Source organism: Zonotrichia albicollis, chromosome 6, assembly GCF_047830755.1.
Source record: "Zonotrichia albicollis isolate bZonAlb1 chromosome 6, bZonAlb1.hap1, whole genome shotgun sequence".
Lineage (NCBI taxonomy): Eukaryota > Metazoa > Chordata > Aves > Passeriformes > Passerellidae > Zonotrichia > Zonotrichia albicollis.
Genome location: NC_133824.1, coordinates 61,372,641 through 61,397,901, shown reverse-complemented (window position 1 = coordinate 61,397,901; position 25,261 = coordinate 61,372,641). Strand labels below are relative to the sequence as shown.

General features: G+C 50.3%; 2 protein-coding genes across 5 annotated transcripts in view; both read right to left on the bottom strand.

The window, feature by feature from the left end:
* Window positions 1-183: 183 nt before the first annotated feature.
* Window positions 184-7,551, bottom strand: GNPNAT1 (glucosamine-phosphate N-acetyltransferase 1). The gene is made up of 6 exons (XM_074544070.1): window positions 7,447-7,551; window positions 4,604-4,789; window positions 3,837-3,899; window positions 2,638-2,765; window positions 2,081-2,142; window positions 184-1,885 (listed from the first exon to the last, which is right to left on the bottom strand). The coding sequence occupies exons 1-6, from the start codon at window positions 7,505-7,507 to the stop codon at window positions 1,738-1,740; spliced, it is 648 nt and encodes a 215-aa protein (XP_074400171.1). The 5' UTR covers window positions 7,508-7,551; the 3' UTR covers window positions 184-1,737.
* A 13,078-nt stretch (window positions 7,552-20,629) lies between these two features.
* Window positions 20,630-25,261, bottom strand: part of FERMT2 (FERM domain containing kindlin 2) — a 58,196-nt gene continuing 53,564 nt past the window's right edge. For all 4 annotated transcript variants that reach the window (XM_074544060.1, XM_074544061.1, XM_074544063.1 and 1 more), the window contains 3 exons: window positions 24,890-25,014; window positions 23,840-23,981; window positions 20,630-22,006 (listed from right to left, as the gene is read on the bottom strand). In XM_074544060.1, coding sequence (XP_074400161.1) covers window positions 21,833-22,006; window positions 23,840-23,981; window positions 24,890-25,014 — 441 coding nt within the window. In that variant the 3' untranslated portion in view covers window positions 20,630-21,832. The remainder of the gene's footprint in view (window positions 22,007-23,839; window positions 23,982-24,889; window positions 25,015-25,261) is intronic.

Here is a 25,261-nt window from a genome sequence, read left to right as displayed (position 1 = left end):
TCACTTGGGTCAGCAGAAAGCAGGAGCTGCTTTAGAGTCAGTCAGGGCTTGAGCCATGCAGATGCTCATCTGCTTTCTCTTGGGACAGAAATCCACGTGGAGCTGCTGAAAGTGTTCCTTGCAGCCCAGGGAAGGGGAACAGGTCCCTGCAGCACATCCTCACTCCATGAAAAACAGTCCAGATACAGGTGGCAATCATTTATTCAGCTTAAACAAAGATATTCTTTAAAAAAATAATCAATAAATAAAGCAGACATCACCAAGGAGCCACTGGATGGAGTGGAGAACCCTCAGGAAGATCAAGCAGAGGCCCCAGCACTGTAGAGCTTCTCTCCAGAGCACAAAGCAGGACAGTGTGCAAGGCCTGGCTGCCCACAAACAACCCAGCCTGGGGACAATGCCCCGTTCATGCTGTGCCATTTGTCACTCCCCACACAAAGCACCACTGTTGGCAGCAGCCCTGTGCATGTTCTTTGCTTTTCACCCCTGGCCAGAGTGCTCAAAGCATGGACCCAGTCCTGCAGTGCCAGGGAAGCTCCACAGCAGCAGCAGAAGGGGGGGATTTCTCTCCTGCTTTGCTGTGCCACAGGTGCAAATCCCTGCTGGCCCTCTGCAGATCCAGGGCTGTTCAGTAAATCCCAGAGTGGTTTGGGTTGGAAGGGACCTTAAATTCATCTCATTCCAACAGGGACAACTCCCACTGTCCCAGGCTGCTCCAAGCCTCAATGTCCAGCCTGGCCTTGGGCACTGCCAGGGATCCAGGGCCTGCCCACCCTCCCAGGGAACAATTCCTTCCCAAAATCCCATCCATCCCTGCCCTCTGGCACTGGGAGCCATTCCCTGTGTCCTGCCCATACAAAAATCCCTCTCCTTCCTTTTCAGGCCCTGGAAGTGGCTCTGAGGCTGCTCTGGGCTCAATCTGCCATCCCCATCCCCTTCCCAGTGATTTATAGCCAGAACCCCACTCCCTATGGGATATACTCCTTCACACATTCCAGTTCCCCAGTTCCCTCTGCCCTGTTGCAAACCACATTTGGGGTTTTTATGTCAGAAAAAAAAAAAGTAATTATCCTGAAAACCAAGTTATCAGCTAAAGTGCAGGAGCCCTGCAGTGAGAAGCACACATCCATTTTCAGCACAGCCTGGAAGGATTCTCCCCAACCTGCACCAACAGTAACAAATCCAATCTTGGAAAACAGAGCCTAGAAAACTTCACCAGCACTTCCATGAGGTGTCATGGAAAAATCCAGAACCAAGGCCTGTTCTGTGTCACTGATTCTGCATAAAAGAAGCCTCATCCCTTCCCCAGCTACATCATCCTTCCATCAGCACAGCCAGGACAGTCCCAGGGCTGTCCTTTGGCTACTGAGAAAAGAAGCACAAACCTTTAGAAAAATACAATGCAAGAAAAAATTTGAGATAAAAATATAGACCTTTGGTTAAAAACCATCCCTTTAGAGTCCTTTGTAACTCAGCTAGAACAGAAAAGCTTCACCTCGACTCAACAGTAGTAAAAATTAGTTCTAAACTTATTTTCTAACCCAAAGGACTCTTTCTAAAACTTCAGTAATTTTTTTTCCCCAAGATTTACACATTTGATGTTCATTATTTATAGGGATTGTTATATCTGCAGCAATAAACTATAGAAATTTTCCACGGAGAGAATGTTTGCAGCACAAGCTCCTCCACCAACAGTCTTTCCAAAAAAAAAAAAGAACCCAGAACACCTAGAAACTGTTAATTAAAGAACCGTTGAAACATGTAGTTCTCATCAGATACCAAGTAGCCAAACTTCTTGTAGAAATCCACATTTTTGGGCAGACACTCCAGAGTGATTTTGTAACAGTTCAGTCTCTTACTTAGCAAGGTGAGGGTGGACGTTAATCTGGAAAAAGATAAAAAATCAGTTAAATTCAATGAGTTTTGTTATCACAGGCACAACACTGAGGGCTCACAGCACTCTCTGTGTTCTCCTGCAGATCATTCCATGCCCAGCTGGTGATCCCAGCTGGCTGAATCCTCACCAGGAAGGTGTGAGGTGTGAAGGCATGGCTGAATGGCACAGGTGGGGAATACTCACAGTTTTCCAAGCTGCTTCCCTCTGCACTCCCCACTGACCACCACATCCTCTATCCTGCCTCTCTGAAAGCACAGACATTGTTTGTTAGCCCAGCACGGCATCCTCAGCCCTCTGCTCTGCCACAGCCACTCTGGCTCCTCCCAAGGGACAGATCCCCAAGGGCTCCTTTCCCTTAGCAAAGCCAAAGCCTCCTTCTGCTACCAGCTCAGCACTCAAGGATGTGATGTATTTTTAAATTACTTGATATTTTAAAATATATTTTTTAAATATTTCCATTTTTAAGGTTGGAAAAGCCCTGCTAAGGCCATCACTGCCCCCTGTCCCCAAGTGCCACATCCACATGGATTTTCAATCCCTCCAGGGATGGGGATTCCACCCCTGCCCTGAGCAGCCTGTACAGGCCTGGATCACCTTTTCCACAAGGAAATTTCCCCCAATATCCAACCCAAACCTCCCCTGATACAACCTGAGGCTGTCACCACCCAGTAACACCATGAAACCCACACTCCCAGAGTCAGGGCCAGGATGTTTTCCTCCCTTGCCAGCTGCAGATTTACCTTGGCACAGGAGTGGGTGAATTTATGCTCTATAACCAGCGTTGCTGTGGCAACGATCTGGCCCAGGTTGGTGTCCTCCACCACGGTCACGTAGTAATCCCCAGACCTCTTCATGTGCTCAAAGGTTTCTGTGGGAGAGGCACAGTGTGCAAAGGCAATTCAGGCTCACAGGGAACTGCAGTTCAAGCTGATCCTTGCAGCAGTGTCTGACTGCAAAGTGCTGTGGGATCACAGCAAGTCCAGAAAATGGATGCCCCAGAGTCAGATGAAGCAATGAAAAAGCAGGAATTACACAAATTCCTTATTTTCCCAGAGAACCCTCCTTGCTGAGCTGTTCTGCACATGGGCACTGCAGTACCCAACCATGGAATGCTCTGGGCTGGAAGGAGCTTAAAGCTCACCCAGTGCCACCCCCTTCATGGGCAGGGACACCTCCCACTGTCCCAGGCTGCCCCAAGCCCCTGGCCTTGGACACTTCAGGGATCCAGGGGCAGCCACAGCTTCTCTGGGCACCTGTGCCAGGGCCTGCCCACCCTCCCAGGGAAGAATCTCATGGAAAGGTTTGTCCAGCCCTGGCACAGCTGCCCAGGCAGGGGTGGAGTCCCCATGCCTGGAGGGATTCAGAAGCTGTGTGGATGTGACCCCTGGGGACAGGGATTGTGCTGGCTTTGCCTCAGATCCTGTGGCTCCCTGAGCTGCCTCCCCACTGCCTGGCTGGCCCAGGAGCAGGATTTAAAGGGGACCTAAAGAAGGTTCAGAGAGAGCTGGAGAGGGGTTTTGGTCAAGGGCTGGAGGAACAGCACCAGGGGAATGGCTTCCCACTGGAAGGGCAGGGATGGATGGGATATTGGGAAGGAATTGTTCCCTGAGAGGATGATGAGGGGCTGGCACAGCGTGCCCAGAGCAGCTGTGGCTGCCCCATCCTGCAGTGTGTTCCAGTCCAGCTTGGAGGGGCTTGGAGCAACCCAAATAATCCACCCTCCAGCTATCTAAAGCTCAGTGTAAAAACCAGTTCCACAATTTAGGCAGCAATTTAAGCAGCCCTTGGGCATGGCTGCAGCTGGATGCAAGGCTGAGTGCCAAGGGGAGCTGAACTCATCCCTCCCTCTGGGATCAGCAGCCTCACACCTGAGCAGCTCTGCTGTCTGTCAGCATCCTTTGATTCCCTGTGCAAAGCCAAGGAATGATGAGGTACTCACTGATGAACTGCTCTGGGCTCACCACTCCTGTTTCTGTCAGCTGACCCAGAACCTTAAAAAAGCCTGGCAGGAAAAGAGGGGAAAACAAAAACAACTCTCAGTGAGGGACAGACACACAACCAGCTCCAAACAGCAAGGAACAATCCAGCACAGCTGTCTGGAGAGGGACCATGGCACCAGCACATCACAATGGGATGGAAAAATGGTGGAAGATTGGCTAAAGCTCAAGTGAGCTGGAATAATGAGTCCAAAGCAACCCTTTTATCCAAATTCCAGAACTGAACAAAAATTCATGCACCAAGATGCTTGTTCATGTTGTTTTGGTATTAAAGGCTACAGTATCAACAACTGTGCTCCCTCTCCAAAACCATGGGGAATGGGAACTTGTGGATTATTTGGAAGATTTTACTTGAATTTTAGGATTAAAACAGTAAACCAAATTTTCAGGGTCACCAATACAGCATCAAAAAGCTCAAATTCAGGGGTGTGGTCACACAGGACAAAGCAGGACATGGTCACAGCCCCAAGGGATGTTAGGACAAGGCTCAGGGGGGCATTGCTGGGGTGTCCTGTGCAGGTTCAGGGCTGGACTCTATGATCCCTGAGGGTCTCCTGCAACTCAGGAGGTCCTAAAATTCCATCAAATTCTTTACTGATAAAAACAACCCAAAATCAGGGAAAATGAGCCATCCCAATCCACTGAGAACTCCAGAAACACAAGTTACCAACTCAGTGTCATTTGTGGCAATAATAAACCAGGATCCTACCTCGATTTACATCAGCTGTGCAAAGTGGCCTCAGGACCAGCCCATCCCCTGGATCCAGGGGAGAAATGGCAGGAGAAAAGGTGGTGGTGTTCTCACTCCAGTCCAGCTCCTGCAGGATCCTGGGGTCGAACATGGGCGTGTCATTGGGCATCACGGTGGCCACGGGCATCATGGCTGCAAACACACCTGCAATGGAACAGGGGAGGGTTAAACTCTAAATAAGCTGTTCTGGCATGGGTTAAACTCTAAATAAGCTGTGCCCCTGCAGCATGCCATGGGGTGTGCCTCAGGGCTTTCCAGGAAGGTGAATACACTGCTGTTCACTTTATCTGCTCAGCCTTCACCAGAGTGTGTGCAGCCAGAGCTGGTGTGTTTGTCCTGGGACAATCCAGGACAAACAGCACCTCAGAGAGGGGATTCACCTCCACAGCCCTGTGGGAAGCAAAGCATCACTCCCAAAAAACCTCCCAACAACCTGTCCAGCTGTTGGAGATTTTTTCAGAAATGGCTTAGAAGGCAGCTGTGAGGAGTAAAATTCTCACAGCCTGTTTCTGTAAACAACAGAAGTTCTCAGGTTGTTTTGAATTACAAGTAAAAGTGACAAACATGAAGGCCTTGAGAACCTTGCATACCAGAGTTCTCAGGCAGCTTTCTCATAACAAGTAGATATTCTATCTTTGGCTGTTTTGGGAAAGCAAAAATAATTTTGAGAACCCAAATCTTGGTATTGGAAACAAAAGGAGGGGTTGGTGTGTTATCTCTGACCTATGGTGAGCTTGGGTTTGCAATATGCATGAACTTAATTAACATGGTTATAAAAAGTGACTGATTGAGTGAATAAACAGAGTCGATGCTGATCAACAAGGATGGGTCTTCTCCCTCCATCTTCAATATCCAGCCATCAGCTGCACTCCTGCTCAATTTCTTTCAAACCTGCATTTTTTCCCACAAGGTGCCACGTCCCCCAGGGGTGACGGCACAGCCACAGCCCAGCCTGCCCCTCCTGTTTGCTGTGTGTGTTTGCAGAGCCCAGCTGCCAAGCACAACCCCACAGTGGCCAGGAAGCAGGGCCAAGGTGGCAGTGAGACACCTGTTAATGATTGAAGAGATTGGGTGATTCTGGGTGACAAAGGGAAGAATTTTCCTTATTGCAGCCAAGGTTGGACAGGGCTTGGAGCCACCTGGGACAGTGGAAGTTGTCCCTGAGCAGTCCCTGTCCAATGAGATGGGCTTTAAGGTCCCTTCCAATTCTGGAATCCTATGATAAATCCTATTATAAACCCCATGATAAAGGAAAATAATTCTTATTCTGTCCCCGGTGGAATACCTGGTCACGGTTCTGGTATAAGCAGAGCTCATGAAAACTCCAAATTTCTTTATAAATCTACAGATTGCCTAAGCTGCACCATGAATACAGCCAAACAGCAGAACGAAAAAAGTGTTTGGGATGGCACTTTTTAAAATAAGACAGCCCAAAGAAAGAACAGAATGTTTGCTGTGAGGCATCACAGTGTAATGAGCCTCAAAAGTGAAAGTGGCTCCAGAAACCCAACTGGAAGTTCTTAACTAAAAAAAAAAAACATAATTTTTTTTAATGCCACCTGCTGGTACACACCAGCCTTTGAATCCCAGCTCTTACCCCAATTTTGCATATAAAAGTAAAAACATTTGCTGTTACAGCAATTCAACAGCAACACGAACTCTCATCCCGAGTGAATTTTCAAAATGAAACAGAGGGAAAGATGAACTGCAAAGAGAAACATTCCCACAGATTTCTCTGTTCCTCCAGCTCAACAAGACAAATGTCCCTTCTCCTCTGTCCCCCAGAATTCCCAAGTGTCCACATCAACATTCCAACAGTGTCTGTACAGAACAAAGCAAACCTCGAACTCCAGCTCAGGGTTACAGCACACCCAGGGAAAAGCACGAAGAGAAAATCAAATTTTCGATGCTCTATGAGCAATTCGTGACCAACTCACGAGTCACTTTCCCAACTACTTCCGGCACAGCTGGAGCAGGATGGAGTTACAAGTTATGCTCATTTTCTGGAGGCAGGAATATGACTTGGGATAATATCAAAAATGAAAAAAAAATATTACGGTACAGAGAAGAAGTGCTCAGGTCTGTGGGTTGTCCTGGTGCCCAGCTGAAGTTTTCCTGGAGCATCCCAGGATCCCCACAGGTGTTGGGAGCAGGGTATGGCCAGGGACCCCCTGAGCTGAGCTGCCATCCCGGGGGACACCCCCAAACCCCTGGCAGGGTCAGTGGGTGCCAGGCCAGAGCTCTGCCAGCCCCCAGATTTGGGGACGGGGTGCCAGAGCCCAGCTGTGCCCCGGAGGGTCCCCAGGGCTTTCCTCAGCCGGAGCAGCCCCTTGGGACACACCAACCTCTCCAGGGGCTCCCTCATCTCACACAGGGGATCCCCTCAATTCGGGGGGGTCTCCACACCTCACACACAACCCCGGGGAGTCCCACACCCCCTCACCCCTCACACGGTGTCTCGGGGGGTCCCTACAGCTCAAGCTGCCCCTCGGGGGTAGAACCCTTCCCCAAACCAGCCCCTCAACTCGCACACGCCGTGCTGAGGGCAGCCCTCACTCCATCCGCAGCCCCTCGGTGGCGGTGCATCCCGCTGCCTCACACACACAGCCCTTCGGGGCGCTCATATCAACCCGCCACACACGCAGAGCCCCTCGGGGGTGTCCCCACAGCGCCCCTGAGCCGCAGCAGCCCCCCGGGGGTGGGACCCGTCCCCAGCCCGACCCCTCAGAGTGGGGACCCCGATCCCCCCCATCCCTCCCATCCCTCCCTCAGCCCCTCAGGGCCCCCCTGCCCGCACTCACCCGCGCGCGCCGGCCCCGCCGCACGCGCCGCACGGACGTGGCAACCGGTGGGCGGGGCCATGCCGGGCCCGGCGCGCGCGCGCGCCCGCCCTCCCGAGCGCAGCCAATCGCAGCCGACCGGAGCCGAGCGTAGCCAATCGCCGTCGAGATCCGCCCTCCAGCCACGCCCCCATTCAGCCGGCCTCGCGACCTTTAGGGCCCGGCTCGTTCCCTCGCGCGGATTGGGCGGGAGGGCTGTGGACACGCCCCCTTCCTCAAAGAGGCCACGCCCCTCCCGCCCCCCTCAGGGCCCCGCCAAGATGGCGGACGGTGCCGTGTATTGATGGAGGGTCGTGTCCGGGGTCGGCGTTCCCGCCGCTCTTCCCGCTTCCTGAAGGGTCTTTTCATCCTCACAGAAGGCCCAGTGGGCTCTGCGAGGGGAAGGGTGAAGGCAGCGAGGCACGACACAAACACACACCCCTTGCACGCCCTCAGGGATGTCAAGGCTGAGGCGTTTGATGGATTGGAAATTTTAGAATTCCAAACTGGCCTGAGTGGGAAAGGACCTTTAAAGATGATCTTGTTCCAGCTCCTGCCATGGCAGGGACACCTTCCACTATCCCAGGCTGCTCCAAGCCCTGTCCAGCCTGGCCTTGGACATTTCCAGACATCCAGGGACAGCCACAGCTTCTCTGGGAGCCCTGTGCCTCCCCACCCTCACAGGGAAGAATTCCTCCCTAATATCCCATCTAAACCCACCCTATTCCAATTTAAAGCCATTGCCTCTTGTTCTGTCCCTCTAGACCCTCACTTTGATCATTTTTATCTCAGTGGGATTTTTTTTGGAGGCTCCATTGCTCTGCTTGGACAAGACCTAGGCTGGGATGGGCCTTGTTCAGCGTCCAAGGCTGACAGACTCCATGAGTAAGAGTTTAAATTCATTTTTAATAAAAAACCCCCAACTTTGGGATCATCTCAAGGGACAGTTTTACGAATAGCTGAGGTCAGGGCATGCACGTAGCCTGCAGCAGGAGAACTGGTGAACGCAGTAATTACACAAAACGCTTCTGAGACATGATTCTCATTTTCCATGTATCTCCCCTGTTATTTTACCATCAGAATGAATCATCCTGTAACCATGGAAACAATCAACATTCCTTAGTTTTTTTGACTTCTTCAGGCCCAGAGTGACCAGATGACACACACCAACCTTCCTTGGTCCAGGCACACCCAAAATCTGGGGGCGAAGCTCAGATTGCAGCCAGATGAACCACTGCAATATTTAACCTTTTATTGGGAGGGAAAGGCACAAACTGGGTGTGAGTCTCCCCTCCTATCCCTTCTCATTTGTTTTGAGGGATTCAGAGGAGTGGGAATGTCCCATCCATGCTAAAAATGAATATTTTATGGTGCTGCTTTGCCTGGTTCAACAGGGACACTGGGAGTGTGGGCACATTTCCATGGTGTGAAAAATGCCAGACAGGGGTTTAGCTTAACCCTCACCACAGTGCCTTTTCCTGGATGGAAAAGTTTCATAGATTTGAGGTAGATTTAAAAATTTGTGTAATTAAATTTGAAAGTCAATGCTTTCTGAAACCAAAATCCTGCCATAACAGGGCCATGGCCACATGGGGTCAGCCCAGCTTTCCCCACTGAGGCTCAGGGCAGAGTTCCTGCACCTGCAGTGGGAATGCAGCAACTTTTGGATAATTCTCCTCCAGGAGCATCCTCCCAGTTCCCAGCAATGGCTGTGGAGGGATATCCATGTGAAAAATGTGTATTTTATAATTGGCTTTTTGCAAAAATTCAAATGAATATTATATGTGTTGTGTCAGAAAGTTATGCTGTGTTAATTCTCTTAAGCAGTGTGTTAAATGTAGTTTTAGGTTATAACAAAATGTTAAAATAGAAACTGTGCTATGTAGGATATTTTTTTTAAAGAAAGGACTCACAGTGAGATAGCAGCCACAGGACACCTGAATCTTTCAGAGAAAGGGAATTTATTGCTCCATTATCAGAAGAAATGAACTTCTTCCTGCCTTGAAGACTCTGTGAGGATTCAGAGGAAGAAGCTGACACTGCCCAGACAGAATCCTGTGTTTGAATGGAATTTATGCATCATGGATGAGCTGTATGAATATGCATTTGCTTTAAGGGTTAATCCTCTGTTAACGTGGGACCTTTTTTTAGGCTTGTTTTGCCCAGAAACTCTTTGTTTCTATTGTCTCAAATTGTCCTAATCCAAATCGTCCAAATTATTATTGCTCTAATTGTATTACTATTTTTATAACCATTTTATTACGATTAAACTTTTAAAATTTTAAAAACAATTTGGCATTTTTCACATCCTGACCCAGCAGGTGCATCTGCCCTGTGGGATTTAACAGCTGAGCACTGCACTCTGTGTGTGCATCTCAGCCCTCCTGTGCAGCAATGGAATGTTGAAAAATGAGGGGAAAATCCTTTATTTTGGTTAAAACTCTTGCTTTGCCCCAGCAAGGCTGAGTTTGTCAGTCCTGGAGACCAGAGCTGTCCTGTTCCCCGCCACAGGTGCTGACAAATCCTTTTGCACGTGGATTTTGTAGCAGCAAGAGTCTAAACCAGAGCAGGGGAATGATGTGGTTGAGAAAACAATCCTTGTCATTCCAGGCCCTTGTAAATAACCTTTCTCCATGTTTTTTGTAGGCTCCTTTCAGGCACTAGAGGCTGCAATTAGGTCACCCTGAAGTCTTTTCCAGGCTGAACAATCCCAATTCTCTCATCCTTTCCTTGTGGGAGAGCTGCTCCATCCCTCTGATCACCTTGGGCTCGCTCCAACAGCTCCATTACATTGATTGGTGTTCCAGGATGGGAAAAGCTGGATCAGGGATCAGCCACTTCTGCTGAGTCCACACTTGAATTGGGCTTGGCTGAGCAGGGACAGGACCCAGGGAAGGTTTAGGTTGGGTGTTAGGGAAGGTTCTTTATGCAGAGGGTGCTGGCACTGCCCAGGCTGCCCAGGGAATGGGCACAGCCCCAGAGCTGCAGGAGCTGCCAGGGATGCCCAGGGTGGGATTGTTGGGGGTCTGGGCAGGGACCGGGGTTGGACTGTGATCCACAGAGTTCACAGAATCACAGAATTCACAGAATCACAGAATTCACAGAATCACTGGGTTGGAAGAGTCCTTCAGGATCATTGAGTCCAACCCAGCCCCAACAGCTCAGCTCAGCCCTGGCACCCAGTGCCACATCCAGGCTTTGTTAAACACCCCCAGGGATGGGGACTGCACCACCTCCCTGGGCAGCCATTCCAGAACTTTATCACCCTTTCCTTAAAAAACTTTTTCCTGATATCCAACCTGTATTTCCCTTGGCACAGTTTGAGGCTGTGTGCTCTGGTTCTGTCAGTGCCTGCAGAAAGAGCCCAACCCAATCTGAGCACAGGCACCTTTCAGGAGCTGGTCCTTGGTGCCTTCCAGCTCAGGATATTCTGTAATTCTTTCCAAGGCTCCCTGGTATCTCTGAGGCTTGGATTTCTGAGGGGAAAGTTGAAATAACACCTTTCCACTGTTTCCTCATTTCCACGTCCCCTCTCCACCGGTTCCACTGTGGCATTTTCTGTTGCAGTGGGGAAAAAAAACCCAAAACTCCATCAAACTCATTTCCTTTGGCTGCTCTGGATTTGTCAGCAGGGAAATTGCAAATCCATGACTGAGGGACAGCCAGCAAGATGGGAAGGGAGCCATGCACTTGTTTGATGTCAATGTCAGAGCCTGAACACACCCTGCTTTATGAGGGGAGAAAAAGCGCTCTCCTTTTCCTTTGGCTGCATGACACAGGGCAGGAGGAGCAGAGGAATCCTTGCCACAATAAAAGTGTTTACATTCTGTTTTGGAAACATGCTCAGGGCTTGGAATAGCCAGGGATCAGCCTCTGGCTCTTTTAACCTCTCACAGGCAGGGCTGTATCCAGCCACAAACAAATCCTGAGGGCTGGAAATGTCAGAAGAGCTGCACAAAGCAGCTCCAGGCACCTGGATTTTGAAGAGCCTGTTCATCTCCTGGAGAGAAAGATGCTGCTGTGTGTCCCCAAGTGTTTCCTGCAGACAGATAATGAGATACTAAATATCTGCTTAATAAAGTCAAGAGGAAACCTGGCAAAGCTCTGCTGCCATCCAGATGGCCTCCTGGGCCTGGGAAATGGCATTTCCTTGGGCTTTGGGATGGTGTTAGTGCAGTTATGGAGGGAGAAGTGCATCTGGACCGTGTCTGCCTCGCTGGAAATAATTATCCCATCTTTAACCAAGCAGCCAAATGTAATTTAACTGCCCAGAAAGTCTTTGGAGCCACAGGGGTGTTGCATCCATGGAGGCTGGGAGTGTTTGGTGTCTTCAGGTTTTCCCATCTTTCCTGCCCATGTCCCAAACCCACTTTTTTTAAATGGAGAAAATCCCTACCTAAAGCTGACAGCATCTCCCCTAATTAATGCTCCAATGTCCTGCCTCAGAGTCCAAGTCAGGGCTTGAAAAATACAACAAAAAAGCTCCAACTTAATTATGCATCTCACCTTTCTTTGGATGTGGCTGTTTTATGGGAAGTTATAAATTATCAGCTCATCCCAAAAAATCGGAGCTGGGATCAGATCCAGCATGAATCTGGCCTGGGGGTCAGAAATGGGGGATGAAGCCCAAATGGTGCTTCTGATCCCAAAGTGCTGCAGGTCCAGGGTGTGCACATTGCAGGTGACTCTGGAAATTTGGGGTAAAAGGAGATTTTCTCATCAGCCACAGGCAGAGCACGTGGGATGACACATCTTCCTGTACAAAATGAGCACACTGTGGATTCCGTATGTTTTTCTGGATTAGTGAATGAACAGCAGCTTTTGCCTTTTCCCCTTCCACCAAGGTGGCACCAGGATGGCATTTGTCCCATGACTGTCTCTGATGTCCCCTCAGTGGGACACTTAAGGAGTGCTGTGTTCCCCAAAGCTCCATGAAATTCAGGACTGAAGCTTCTCCAAAGGAAATACAGCCCTGATCCCTTGCCCTCCTCTTCCATGGCTATTGGGGGATATATTTAAGGGATATATTTAAATATCCCAAGTGAAGGACTTGAAGAATCTTCTGTGTGAGACCAGTGAGGGGCAGCTGTTCCTGGGGGTGGGAAGGGACAGGTGGCTTTGGGATCTGAGCCAGCCATGGGATCACTGGCAGCTGATGGTCTCAGACACACCCAAGGGACAGAGCATTCAAACTGAACAAGAGGAGGTTTAAATTAGAGATTAGGAAGAAACTTCTCCCTGTGAGGGTGTGGGGCCCTGGCACAGGGTGCCCAGAGCAGCTGTGGCTGCTGAAGTGTTCCAGGCCAGGTTGAATGTGACCTGGAGCACCCTGGTATTGAAGTTGGAGGGAGACGACCCACCTTGCATTGGTCAGCATCGATTCCACTTTATTCATCAATCAGGCACCTTTTATAACAGTGTTAATCAAGTTCATGCATATTGCAAACCCGAGCTCACAATAGGTCAGAGATAACACACCAACCCCTCCTTATGTTTCCAATACCAAGATTTGGGTTCTCAATATTATTCTTGCTTTCCCAAAACAGCCAAAGGTAGAACATCCACTTGTTATGAGAAAGCTGCCTGAGAACTCTGATGTGCAAGGCTCTCAAGGCCTTCATGCTTGTCACTTTTACCTGTAATTAAAAATAACCTGAGAACCTCTGCTGTTCACAGAAACAGGCTGTGAGAACCTGCTCCTCACAGCTGCCTTCTAGGCCATCTCTGAAAAAATCTCCAACACCCTGGGATGGTGGGAGGTGTCCCTGCCATGGCAGGGGTGGCACTGGATGGGTTTGGGAGTCCCTTCCAACCCAAACCCTTCTGTGAAGCCACAATTCTGTTGTCCCAGTGATCCCTCCTCTGTGCCAGGATGGGGACCGTGCTCAGCCCTGCTCTCGCAGTCCCTTCTCCCTCTAGGTGGAGTTATTACCCATCAGATTCCAGCTCCTTCCGTGCCTGAGCTGCTCCTGCAGCCGTGCAGACAACGGGGGATCCCTGCCAGTGCCTGGTGCTTCCCTGGCATCGAGTGAATTAAATGAATTTAATGAAGCCCAGCGTTCCTCACGAGTTGCATGCTTGGGATGGGGAGGGTGAGCTCTGCTTTGGGGGTGTGTGGACCAAGGGAGATGGGGGGTTCCTCAAAATGAAAGGAAAATGATAAATCAGGGATGCTCCATGGAGCACTTTGCCTTAATTCTGCTTCATGAGCTTTCCCTCCTTTCTCTTACCTTGTGGCACAGTTGTAGGGAGGAAGAGGAGGCAGGAAATCCTGCAGGGTTGTTTTTGAATTCTGCCTGATTATTGGCATCATTTGGATTGACTTGGTCACAGAGGGTTTGAAGGACAATTTGAGACTTGAAGGTTCCAGGTGCTCTCATTTTCTGTGGGCATTTGGGACAATGTGGGTGCTGGGGGAGCAGCTGGGGCTCCCCTTTGCTCTTCCCTTTGCTCTTCCCTTTGCTCCAGGCTGTGCCAGGGGCACATCCACCCACCCTGGCTCTTCATCCCCTCCACATCCCCTCACTCCCTGCTCCCACTCCAGTTCCCTTCCAGGATCTGTGACTTCAGTGCTCTGCAAGATTTACAATTTCCCTGTCTCAGACACATTCCCACCCTCTCCTCCAGTTTATGGGAAGGGGAAAAAACATCCAGGAGATAAAGCAGCTGCCCACAGCCATCAGCTGGACCCTCCTGAGTTCCAGGGAGCCCCTGCATCCTTGGAAGGGGCTGGCCCAGGATTTTCAGCTGGGAGAGGATGTGAATCAGATGTGGTCCCTCCAGAGGGCCACCCAGGGTGGGCACAGCACGGATGGGGCTGGGGGTGGCCTGGGGGTATCCCTGTCCCCCTGGGAGGATGGTCAGGTTTCTCCCCAGGTTTGCCAGTCCCAAGATCTTTCCTCACTGTCTCATCAAGAGAAAAGCAAACTTCACAAAACTCTTTCCTCAGGGTCACAGCAGCTCTCTGCCCTCCTGCCTAAATCTGCTGAGAGCCATGAGGGATAGCAGGAACCTGGTTTTTACCAGGTCAGGTCTGGCCATCCCTGCCCCTGGGTGAGCAGGAATTTTTGGGCTCATTCCCGTCAGACTGGGACCAGCATCCCATCTCCTACTGGTGGGAGAGAGCTCAAACCTGAGCTCAGGGGGCTCAAATGCTCTGGAACAGAAGAAGATATGGAAAAGAGGGCAAGTTTAGATGGGATATTGGGAAGGAAATTCCTGGCTCAAGGGTGGTGAGGCCCTGGCACAGGGTGCCCAGAGAAACTGTGGCTGCCCCATCCCTGGAAGTTTTCTGTGCCAGGTCAGATGGAGCTCTGAGCAACCTGGGATAGTGGAAGGTGTCCCTGCTCATGGAATAAGATAAAATGGGATTTAAGGCCACTTTGAACTCAAACCATTCTGGGATTCTGTGATGATGATGGAGAAATTGCTCCAAAGCAAGGGGAAGAGCAGAGCCATCCCATTCCCTGAGCCCAGTCTGGAGGGCAGTGCCTGTCCTTGCACAGCCTGGGGTCAGGAGCTTCCCTTTCTCTGGGCACCCCTGCAGTTCCCCTGTGTCCTCTGAGCTGTTCCTGAGCTGTTCCTGTGCCTCTCTTTGGGACACATCCCCAGGAAAAGGACTAATGGGAGTAAATCCCAGCTGGGATCACTGGTGTGGGTCAAATTTCTAACCCAGATCCTCTCCCATTCCTCACCCCCTTCTCCAGGCAGGAAATCAAAGCCCAGCTCACTCATTAGGGACGGACCAGCTGTTGACCAAAAGCCAAAAATAAAACCCAGAGCAAATGCTTTATTTGCTCAAAGTGCTGCATTCTCAGGGGAGGGGGAGTGGGAGTTCTCCAAGCAGAGCCTTCCCACCAGCTGGGAATCTGCAGCTCCACCAGGAGCTGACAGCACAGGGGAGCTCTGTTACCAGCCCTTTGTCCTAGCTGGGGATCAAAGGGAAAATTTTCTGAATGATTTCAGTATCTGACAGGTTCCTGCCTACTTGAGCCACTGTGAAATGTGGGATTGGCCTTTCTGAGACACTTGGGAATTTGGGAAATATTTTGCTGCTCCTGTGTCAAGCTAAAAAAAGAAAAACCTCCTGAAATGCAGCTCCACACATCAGACCAAGTACTGGAGCTCCCTGGCAGCTTTTCTGGGATGAATTTGGCATGTTGGGATTTCAAGTCCTTCTCAAAGTGGAGTTTCACATCCTCTCCCCACAGCCCATGAGCAGGGGAAGATCCAGGGGATTGCAAACCTTCGGCCCTGGGAAAATTCCCCATTTGCATCCTGGAATGATGAAAACCAGACAGAGGAGCTTAAGGGAAACCAAAGGAGCAGTTTCTGGGGGGAGGCTGAAGCCTGAAATATGTGGAACAGCTGGAGGGGTGCAGGGGATTTCAAAGGGAAGGCTGGGATGCCGATGGAAACGGGAGCAGGCCGGGATCGCACTGGTGCTTACGGGAAGAGCTGCAAGCAAGGGGAGGCACTTTATTTGTTTCAGATCTATAACATCCAGCAGATATTTATGGATCCTTTATCTGTTTAGTGCCTCAGGGCTGCAAGTCAAAGCACCCGGGGCTCTTGTGAGACTGAAAGCAAACAAATAAAACCCCCACTGCTCTCCAGAAAGGTTTGGAGCCGCAGGAGCGCGGTCACCGACCCGCCCGGATTTAATCAGAGCCATTAAAGCACTCCTGGTGCTGTCACTCTGGGCTGTGGAGAGCTTTGGATCCTCCCCATCCCTTCCTGCGTCGGAGATGAGGGATGATACACCTGGGAAATGAGGCCAGACAGCACCAGGCACATCCACATCCGTGTGTGCTTCCAGCTCTGGCGACGCCAGGTCTGCCTTCCCTGCATCCCTAATCAACTCCAGGAGCATCCCTGCTGCTCCTGAGCGCCCTCAGCGGTCCCTGTGCGGGGCAGGTCGGGGTGAAAGGTGCTGATCCCAGCCTTGGGATACAGGGCAAGGCCGGCTGGAGCTCTGCATTCCCCCTTGCTGGGAGCACCGGGAGTTTGGGAGAGCTGTGCCCACAGCCAGGGCAGTGCTGCCGGCCACCCAGGAGCCCCTTCCCGGCCCGGAGGCTGGAAAATCTCCAGTGTGCTTCCCCAGACGCGGCAGTGACTCACCAGCCCTGGCTTTACCAGGGATTCATTGAAGGAGCTTTTTCAGCCCCTGCCCACCGCAGGAAAGCCCCTGGGGCGGGAGGAACGGGAGAGCTTTTGGAAACCCACGTGTCCCGGGTGGGGGGAATAACCCAGCTCCTTCTGGAGGGCTTGGGGATCACTTTGTGTTAGAGAAAAATCACGGATTTGTGTCCGTGTTAGAGAAGAATCACAAAATCATGGAATGCTTTGGGTTGGAAAGGATCTTAAACATCATCTCTTTCCAACCAAAGCCACCTTCCACTATCCCAGGTTGCTCCAAGCCCCCAATCCACTTAACCTTGAAAATTTCCAAGGATGGGCAGTGATTGTTCTCCCCTTCACCCCAAACCAGCAGCTCCTCCAAAATGTCGCTTTTCCATCAATTCCTGTCAGCAGGATGTCTCCAAACTCAGCTCTCACTCCCTGCCTGCTGCAGGGGACAGCCCTGCTGGGGAGAGATTTGATATATTTTAGATATAGATATTTTGTATCCTTATATATAGATATATAGATATATAGATATAGATGATATAGATGATATAGATATAGATATAGATATATAGATATAGATATAGACATAGAGATATAGATATAGATATAGATATATAGATATAGATATAGACATAGAGATATAGATATATAGATATAGATATATAGATATATAGATATATAGATATATAGATATATAGATATATACATATATACATATATACATATATACATATATAGACATAGATATAGATATATAGATATAGATATAGATATAGATATAGACGTAGACATGGACATAGAGATATAGAGATATATAGATATATAAATATATAGATACATAGATATAGATATAGATATAGATATAGATATAGATATAGATATAGATATAGATATAGATATATTGTTTATTGCTGTTTTTAAAAATATATCTGAGTGTCTGCAAACCTCTCCCGCATCCAAACCTGCGCCGATCCCGCTCCACACCCGCCCATCTGCTCGGTATTAAATTTCTCGGGGCTTAAAGCGCTGTAGGAATCCCAGCCGAGCCCCCAGGCCATGCCTGGCTCCCACAGTCCAATGCTGCATGCATTCAGAGAGGTGCATTTTCAGCCTGGCAGCCGGTTTGCATCAGTGCCTTGCCAAAAAGTGATTTATTTTTTCCTTTTCCCCTCCTCGAGGTCCTGGAGCGGGGTCAGCAAGGGAGGAGCATCATCCCCCTGGCCCTGCTGCTGTTGGAGGGCTGGAGTTGTCCCATTTTCAGGCATCTCTGCCACTTTTTTTTGTTGTTAAACCGAGGTTGGAGCAGCCCCGTTGGCTTTGAATCTCCCTCCTCACCATGTGCTTATCACTGGAAGTTGGAAATAATTCCTCTTTCCCAAGCACAGCCGTGGTTTGTGGATGCCAGGCAGTCTCAGCTTTTCCTCCCCGAGGCTGAGTCACCCTGGGGGCTGGGGACACCCACGGGCTGGCTTCTCCTGGGTTTGGCTTTCATTTGGATTGCTGCTTTGATTACCCAAAAGAAACAACCACGGCCAGATTTCTGTGTCAGCAAAATAAATCTCCGTGTCTTCTCCCAGTGCTGGGGCTGCAGGAGCTGGGAATGGCTGTGCCTTGCCTTGCCAGGACCCTCCTCATCCTCTGCTGCTGGTTTGGTGCCCAGACCCCCCAAACCCAGCTGTGATTTCCACATCGCTGGAAACCCTCCGTGCCCACCACATCCTGGTTTTCCTTTGGCTCAGGATCGTGGAGCAAACAACCACAAAGCTCCTCGTCCTCTCTGCTGCCTGTCCCCGAGGTGGATCATCCTTCCCTCCCCGTGGGCTCCAGCTCTCCCCATTTCCCTCCTTAATCCCTTTCCCAGTGTGCTCCTCACGCTTCCTCCTCACCCCTGTCCATCCTCAGTGTGCCCACTCCCATCTGTGCCATTTTATCTGGTTTTAGGAAAACCATATAATTTTTTACCCTGCTCTGCTCCAACTGTCTCATTACCACTTGCATCTTTTCATCCAAGGAGAAAGGAAGTTTTCATCTAGGAAACATCCTGGGAAACCCAGCAGAAAACGACATTGGATCACCTCAAACCCCCTGTGACCCTTCCCTGTTTCCTGCACTTTCCCCCCGGGCTTCTCCCATCTCCCACCCTCGGGGGCTGTGTGGGGAAGGGCTGTGGTTGTCGGCAGCCTCTGCCTTCCCATGGCCCTTCCCCGACCTCCTGTGCTTCTCCGCTCAGCGTTTCCTGCCCCATCCCCTCCCCTGCTCCGGCCGGGGCCAGCCCGAGCCCTGAAAGCCCTGGGGATGGACGGACCGAGGGCTCTGGGGCCGTCTTGTCACCTCCCCATCCTGCTGAGCTCAGGGCAATAGGAGCGAATGTTTTTTGGGGAAGCAATAGGAGTGAATGTTTTTTCGGGGAGGCAATAGGAGTGAATGTTTTGGGGAGGCAATAGGAGTGAATGTTTTCAGGGAGGCAATAGGAGGTGAATGTTTTGGGGAGGCAATAGGTGAGTGTTTTTCAGGAAGGCAATAGGAGAATATTTTTCAGCCTGAGCAATAGGAGGTGAATAATTTTCAGGGAGGCAATAGGAGGTGAATGTTTTTTGGGGAGGCAATAGAGGCAAAGGGTTTTCAGGGAGGAAAAAGGGGGGAATGTTTTTCAGGGAGGCAATAGAAGGTGAGTGTTTTCAGGCTGGGCAATAGGAGGTGCATGTTTTCAGGGAGGCAATAGGAGGGGCATGTTTTTCGGGGAGGCAATAGGAGGTGAATATTTTTTGGGGAGGCAATAGGTGAGTGTTTTTCAGGGAGGCAATAGGTGAATGTTTTTTGGGGAGGCAATAGGTGAATGTTTTCAGGGAGGCAATAGGAGTGAATGTTTTCAGGGAGGCAATAGGAGGTGAGTGTTTTCAGGCTGGGCAATAGGAAGTGAAAGTTGTCAGGGAAACAGTAGGTGAGTGTTTTTCACGGAGGCAGTAGGTGTTTTTTGGAGAGGCAATAGGTGAATGTTTTTCAGGGAGACAGTAGGTGAGTGTTTTCAGGGAGCCATCCCATCACACGCCCATCTCTGGAGCTGTTCCAGCCGAGATCCTGGCGCTGCCTGCCAGGAGCGCGCTCGCCGCCCTGCGCTCGCGTGTCTCGGAGCTGCCCGGACCTGCTGCATCCCAGAGAAGGAGCCTGGGGCTGTGGGGCAGGACTGGGAGCATCCCTGGCACGCCCTGGGTGCTGCTTTTGGAGTGGGAGGAATTGCCCAGCCCCTCCAGGCCAGCCCTTCCTTATCCTGGGTTTTATGGAGCAAGGGTGCAGCCAGTCCCGGGGCACATGGTGTGAAAGGATCGGTGCGGAAATGGGGAGATGAATTTGTGCCAGGGGAGGGTTAGGTTGGGTATTAGGGGGAATATTAGGGGAAATTCCTTAATGGAATGGATGGTCAGGCACTGGCACAGCTGCCCAGGGTAGCAGTGGAGTCACTGCAGGGATGTGAAAGCTTTGTGGATGTGGCAGCTGGGGACATTTAGTGCTGGGTTCAGCTCAGATCCTGCGATTCCCTCAATCCCTGGGCTGCTTCCACGGCCTGGCCAGGGAGTGGGATCTACAGGGGACTCCAAGAGAGCTGGAGAGGGCCTTGGACAAGTGACAGGACACAGGGAATGGCTCCCAGTGCCAGAGGGCAGGGATGGATGGGAGATTGGGAAGGAATTCTTCCCTGTGAGGGATGTGAGGCCCTGGCACAGAGAAGCTGTGGCTGCCCCTGGATCCCTGGAAATGTTCCAGGCCAGGCTGGACAGGGCTTGGAGCAGCCTGGGATAGTGGAACTTCTCCCTGCCCTTGGCAGGACGTGGAACAAGCTGAGCTTTAAGGTCCTTTCCAACCCAAAAGGAATATTCCAGAATTTTGTAACTTTTTGGTGTCATTCGTTTCAGCAAACTTGGGATAAGGCAGCTGGAGGGAGCCCAAAGCCAGCATGGGATGGCTCCATCCTATGGAATTGTTTATGGCCTTTCCATGGCTCAGATAGACCCCAAAAACCAGGAGGTGCAGTTGAATGTTAAATAGAAGATTTGACTTTTATTTAAAATAAAATGTATTTGAACATAGTCTTGATACCACGGACTGTGGGAACGCAACACTGGATATTCCTTGGCATTACGTGGGCACAGGATCCCTCCTCGTTAGCGTTAATGTGGGAATGGCTTAATGAACCTGGCAGCCCTGGGCCCAGGGATCAGCTACTGAGGGTGTTGTGGCACAGCTCTGGAATCCCCTTTAACTTAGATCAAAATTTACTGGACTGAAATTGTATTTTTTGTGGGTTTTTTATTCCTCGGTTTGTCCCCGTACCCCTTCCAGACATCCTACAGTTACTGCTGATCTATGCAATATCCTAGCTGGCTTGTGAGACTAGTTACAAAAACTGTACAACTTTATAAAATTTGTGGTTTTTTACATTAGTTACACAAAAACCTTTACTTCATAAACCTTTTACTTCATATCGTAATGAAAAAATTTGCATATCAGAGGCAGAACAGTGACTATGCTGGTGAATACTAAAAGTGTCATAATACAATACGGTGTACAAATAAAATTAAAAAAAAAAGACAATATAAATGATTATCAAAAGGCAAGTTAAACAAATAAAACCAAGCTATAACAGACTAACAGAAGATCATCTTCGAGGCCACACAAAACTATCCTCAAAGTCATGTCAGGCACCTTCAGAGTCCTGGTGTAGTGTGAGAGGAGAGATGGCAGCTCTGCTTGGGAGCAGGACGACTTCAAACAGGTCAAATGTACAGAATAAAAACACAAAATAAAAAGGAAATAAAACACTCATGCATTAAACATGATAAATAGACTTCATATAGGTTAGCCCTGGATGGCTTTACAAGAAGATGGCTTAGAGTTCTCTTCAAAAATTGGCTTTTTTAAAGTCAGTTAAATCTTTATCCTGATCTGCCCATCGGAGTCTGGATCTGTGGGTCACTGTCACCCTGCCCAGACATGGTCTGGTTATAGCAAATTAACAGAAGTGCTCATTAGTGCACACAGATTAACTGGTCTGGTAATGAAGGAAAAAAAAAAAAAAAAAAGGTAAAAAAAAAAAAACAACCAAAAATCCAATTGTTAAAAAAAAAAAAAAAAGATACATTTCAAGCTTACTTTATTAAGCAGCATTATGTCAAAGGACAGCTTTGGAAAGTTAAACATGAATATGGCCATGGGGGTTCCTGTGGGGCGAGGCTGGCGGGGCTCACACCCAGCCACTGGTCAGTTTGTAGAACATCTCCTCGTCCAGGCTCTCGTTCTGGTCCTTGGCCCGCGTGGACAGGAAGATGTAGCCCCCGATGAACTCGTGCACCACCTTGCAATCCACCTCGGTGCAGATGAACGACACCCGCACCTCGTCCGCGAACTCCACCGTCACCTGCGGGCACACGCAGCCCAGCTCAGCCCCGCCCTGCCTCCCCTCCTCCCTCCTTTCGGGGTGCTCAGATGGGTTTCTAATGCCTGAGCTGAACTTTGTGGTGCCAGTGGAGGAGTGAGCCCGGAGGAAGGCAAGGGTTGGAGCTCCTCTGCTCTGGAGCCAGGCTGGGAGAGCTGGGGGTGCTCCCCTGGAGAGGAGAAGGCTCCAGGGAGAGCTCAGAGCCTGAAGGGGCTCCAGGAGAGCTGCAGAGGGGCTGGGGACAAGGGATGGAGGGACAGGAGCCAGGGAATGGCTGCCAGTGACAGAGGGCAGGGATGGATGGGATTTGGGAAGGAATTCTTCTCTGGTTGCCCAGAGCATGTGTGGCTTCCCTGGATCCCTGGAAGTGTCCCAGGCCAGGTTTAACAGGACTTGGAGCTCCCTGGGATGGTGGAAAGTGTCCCTGCCATGGCAGGGGTGGAATGAGTTGATCTTTAACATCCCTCCCAACCTAAACCATTCTGGGATTCTGTGAATGGTAATTTGGCCTTGAGGATCCTTATGAGTTCCTTCCCCCTTTAAATATCCTATGACTCTTATTCAAATATTTAGATACTGAAATACCTTTTGTGCCTTTTTTATTCTTTTCCATTTATTTATCCATTCATTTATTTATTTAAATTACCCCTTGTATTCCCTCATGACTCAGAAACAATCCCCCAGTGTGTTTCCACCTCTCCACAGTGAGCACGTGGCCACACGTTCTCTGCTTCCAGAAAAAGGGATTGGGCACAGATCTGTTGAAGTCTGGGCTTTCCTTCCACTCTTCCCTGGTTTTCTAAGTTGAATTTTGGCCACTGAAATACCTTATGGGGGCTGGGGGAGCTCATTTTGGAGTGACTGAACAAACCACTCATTTATTGATGCTCATTCTCTTTTTGTTCCCCCCATCACTGACAGCTCTGCAGGAGGGATGGGGATTCCCAGCAGAGTATCCAAGCTGGATAATTGGGATATCTGGGCTTGCAACTGAGTCAAAACAATGACTCTGAGGCAGAGGGGGACGCTGAATAATTTCTCCAGCAACTCTTAATGAGCTGCAAACTGCAGGAGAACAGCCCTCACGTATCCCTGGCAGTTTTAATTGTGTGTTGTGCCAAAAAGGAGCCCAAAAATTTGTGCATCCAAATGTAACAGCAGGGGGAAAGCCCATCTCAAAGCCTGGGGAAGTAACTACTCTGATTTGTTTGGTATTTACATGAAAGTCTGAGTTGTACAGCAAATGAAAGGAATTTTAGTATGGATAAGGCCCTGTGTATTTGTGTTATATATGTATATGGGTTAGGATGGAGCCTGAGCATCAGTGCTGAGGTTTCACTTCATTTAATTGTGTGGGGCTCAGAGAATGGAGAAAATAATTCATGGATACAGGAGAGAAAGATTTGGGTTTTTTCCTTAAGGGTCACACACAACTCCACCACAGCGTAAAGGAACTTCAGGAGAGCTGGAGAGGGACTGGGGACAAGGGATGGAGGGACAGGAGCCAGGGAATGGCTCCCAGTGCCAGAGGGCAGGGATGGATGGGAGATTGGGCACTGGGAATTCCTGATGTGAGGGTGCTGAGCATGCCCACAGCAGCTGTGGCTGCCCCTGGATCCCTGGCAGTGCCCAAGGCCAGGCTGGACGGAGCTTGGAGCAATCTGGGACAGTGAGAGGCTCATGGCAGGGGGCTGGAACAAGATGAGTTTCAAGGTCCCTCCCAACCCAACCCATGTGGGATTCCAGGACTCCAGGAGTGGTTCCTGACTCTCTGACAGGAGCAGGGGAGAGCACAGGGTGTCAGACACATCTCACCATTTTGATCTCCCAGTTGACATTCCACTGTTTCATGTTGCTGAAGCGCCAGGTCTTGACGGCGTCGCCCGTGCTGGCGTCCATGCGGATCAGCCGGTTGTAGGCAATGCCGATCAGCTCATCCTTCTTCCCACCCTGGAACCTGGCACAGGGATTGAGAAGAACAGGTCAGACACACAAACCCAGCAGCTGAGTTTACTTGTAAAATCGTTTTTACAAATCACAGCAGCTCATGTTTTTAATTTCAGCCACAGAGCGACTTCCCCGGCCAAGGATGTGCACAGGGATGTCCTTGCCCATGGCAGGGGGCTGGAATCAGATGAACTTTGTGGTCCCATCCAACCCAACACAATCCAACCCAACCAAACCCAATCCAATGCATCCCAACCCAATGCAACCACACCCAACCCAATCTAATCCAAGGCAACACAACCCAACCCAATCCAGGGCAACACAACCCAACACAACCAAACCCAACGCGACCCAGCCCAACACAACCCAAGACAATCCAAACCAACCTAATCCAATGCAACCCAACTCAACCCAATCCAAAGCAACACAACCCAATCCAACCCAATCCAATGCAACCCAATCCAATCCAACACAACCCAATCCAATCCAACCCAACCAAACCCAACCCAACCTAACCCAACACATCCCATCGCAGCACAACCCAACCCAATGCATCCAAACCCAACCCAACTCAACCCAACCCAACGCATCCAAACCCAACCCAACCCAACCTAACCCAACACATCCCATCCCAGCCCAACCCAACCCAGCCAAACCCAACCTAACTCAACCCAACCCAATCCAATCCATCCAAGCCCAACTCAACCCAACTCAATTCAACCCAATGCATCCAAACCCAACCCAACCCAGCCAAACTCAACCCAACCCAACCCAATGCTTCCAAACTCAACCCAACCAAACTCAACCCAACCCAACCGATTCCACAATGACTCCAGGGTATTTAACCCACTCCCTGTACCCATGAAGGACACTCCTGCAGCCCAGCCCAGCCCAGCCCAGCCCTGCAGCCGCACCCACCTGGCGTTGAAGTGCGTGATGCCGAACTCGGGCAGCGACTGCCAGGCCTGGATAAAGCGCATCTTGGCCTCGATGAGGCTCATCTGGGCCACGTTCTGGTGAGCCTCCAGGATGCGCGCCGTGATCTGCGGGCGGCGAGACACAGCGGGGTCAGGGGACAGGGGACCTCAGTGCCACCTCCGCTGCCACGCGCGCGGAGCCGAGCGCGGATAATCGATAATTCCTCCCCTGAGCTCTTTCAGCTCCCACTGCTCAGAGCCCACGTGGAGATTCCCATCTCCAGATACAGGAAAGCAAATATAGATCAGAGCTGTCTGACCAGACATGTTCACATTCCCACTCATGCTCTCGGGAACTTTAAGGATGTGAGGA

Bases quoted from the DNA above. Each gene is read 5' to 3' on its own strand.
- GNPNAT1 (XM_074544070.1), bottom strand. From the start codon at position 7,507: ATGGCCCCGCCCACCGGTTGCCACGTCCGTGCGGCGCGTGCGGCGGGG. The intron at 3,900-4,603 runs GTAGGATCCTGG...TTTTCCTGCCAG, and splicing joins CACAGCTGATGTAAATCGAG to GCTTTTTTAAGGTTCTGGGT. The intron at 2,766-3,836 runs GTGAGTACCTCA...CCTCTCCCACAG, and splicing joins GAGCCCAGAGCAGTTCATCA to AAACCTTTGAGCACATGAAG.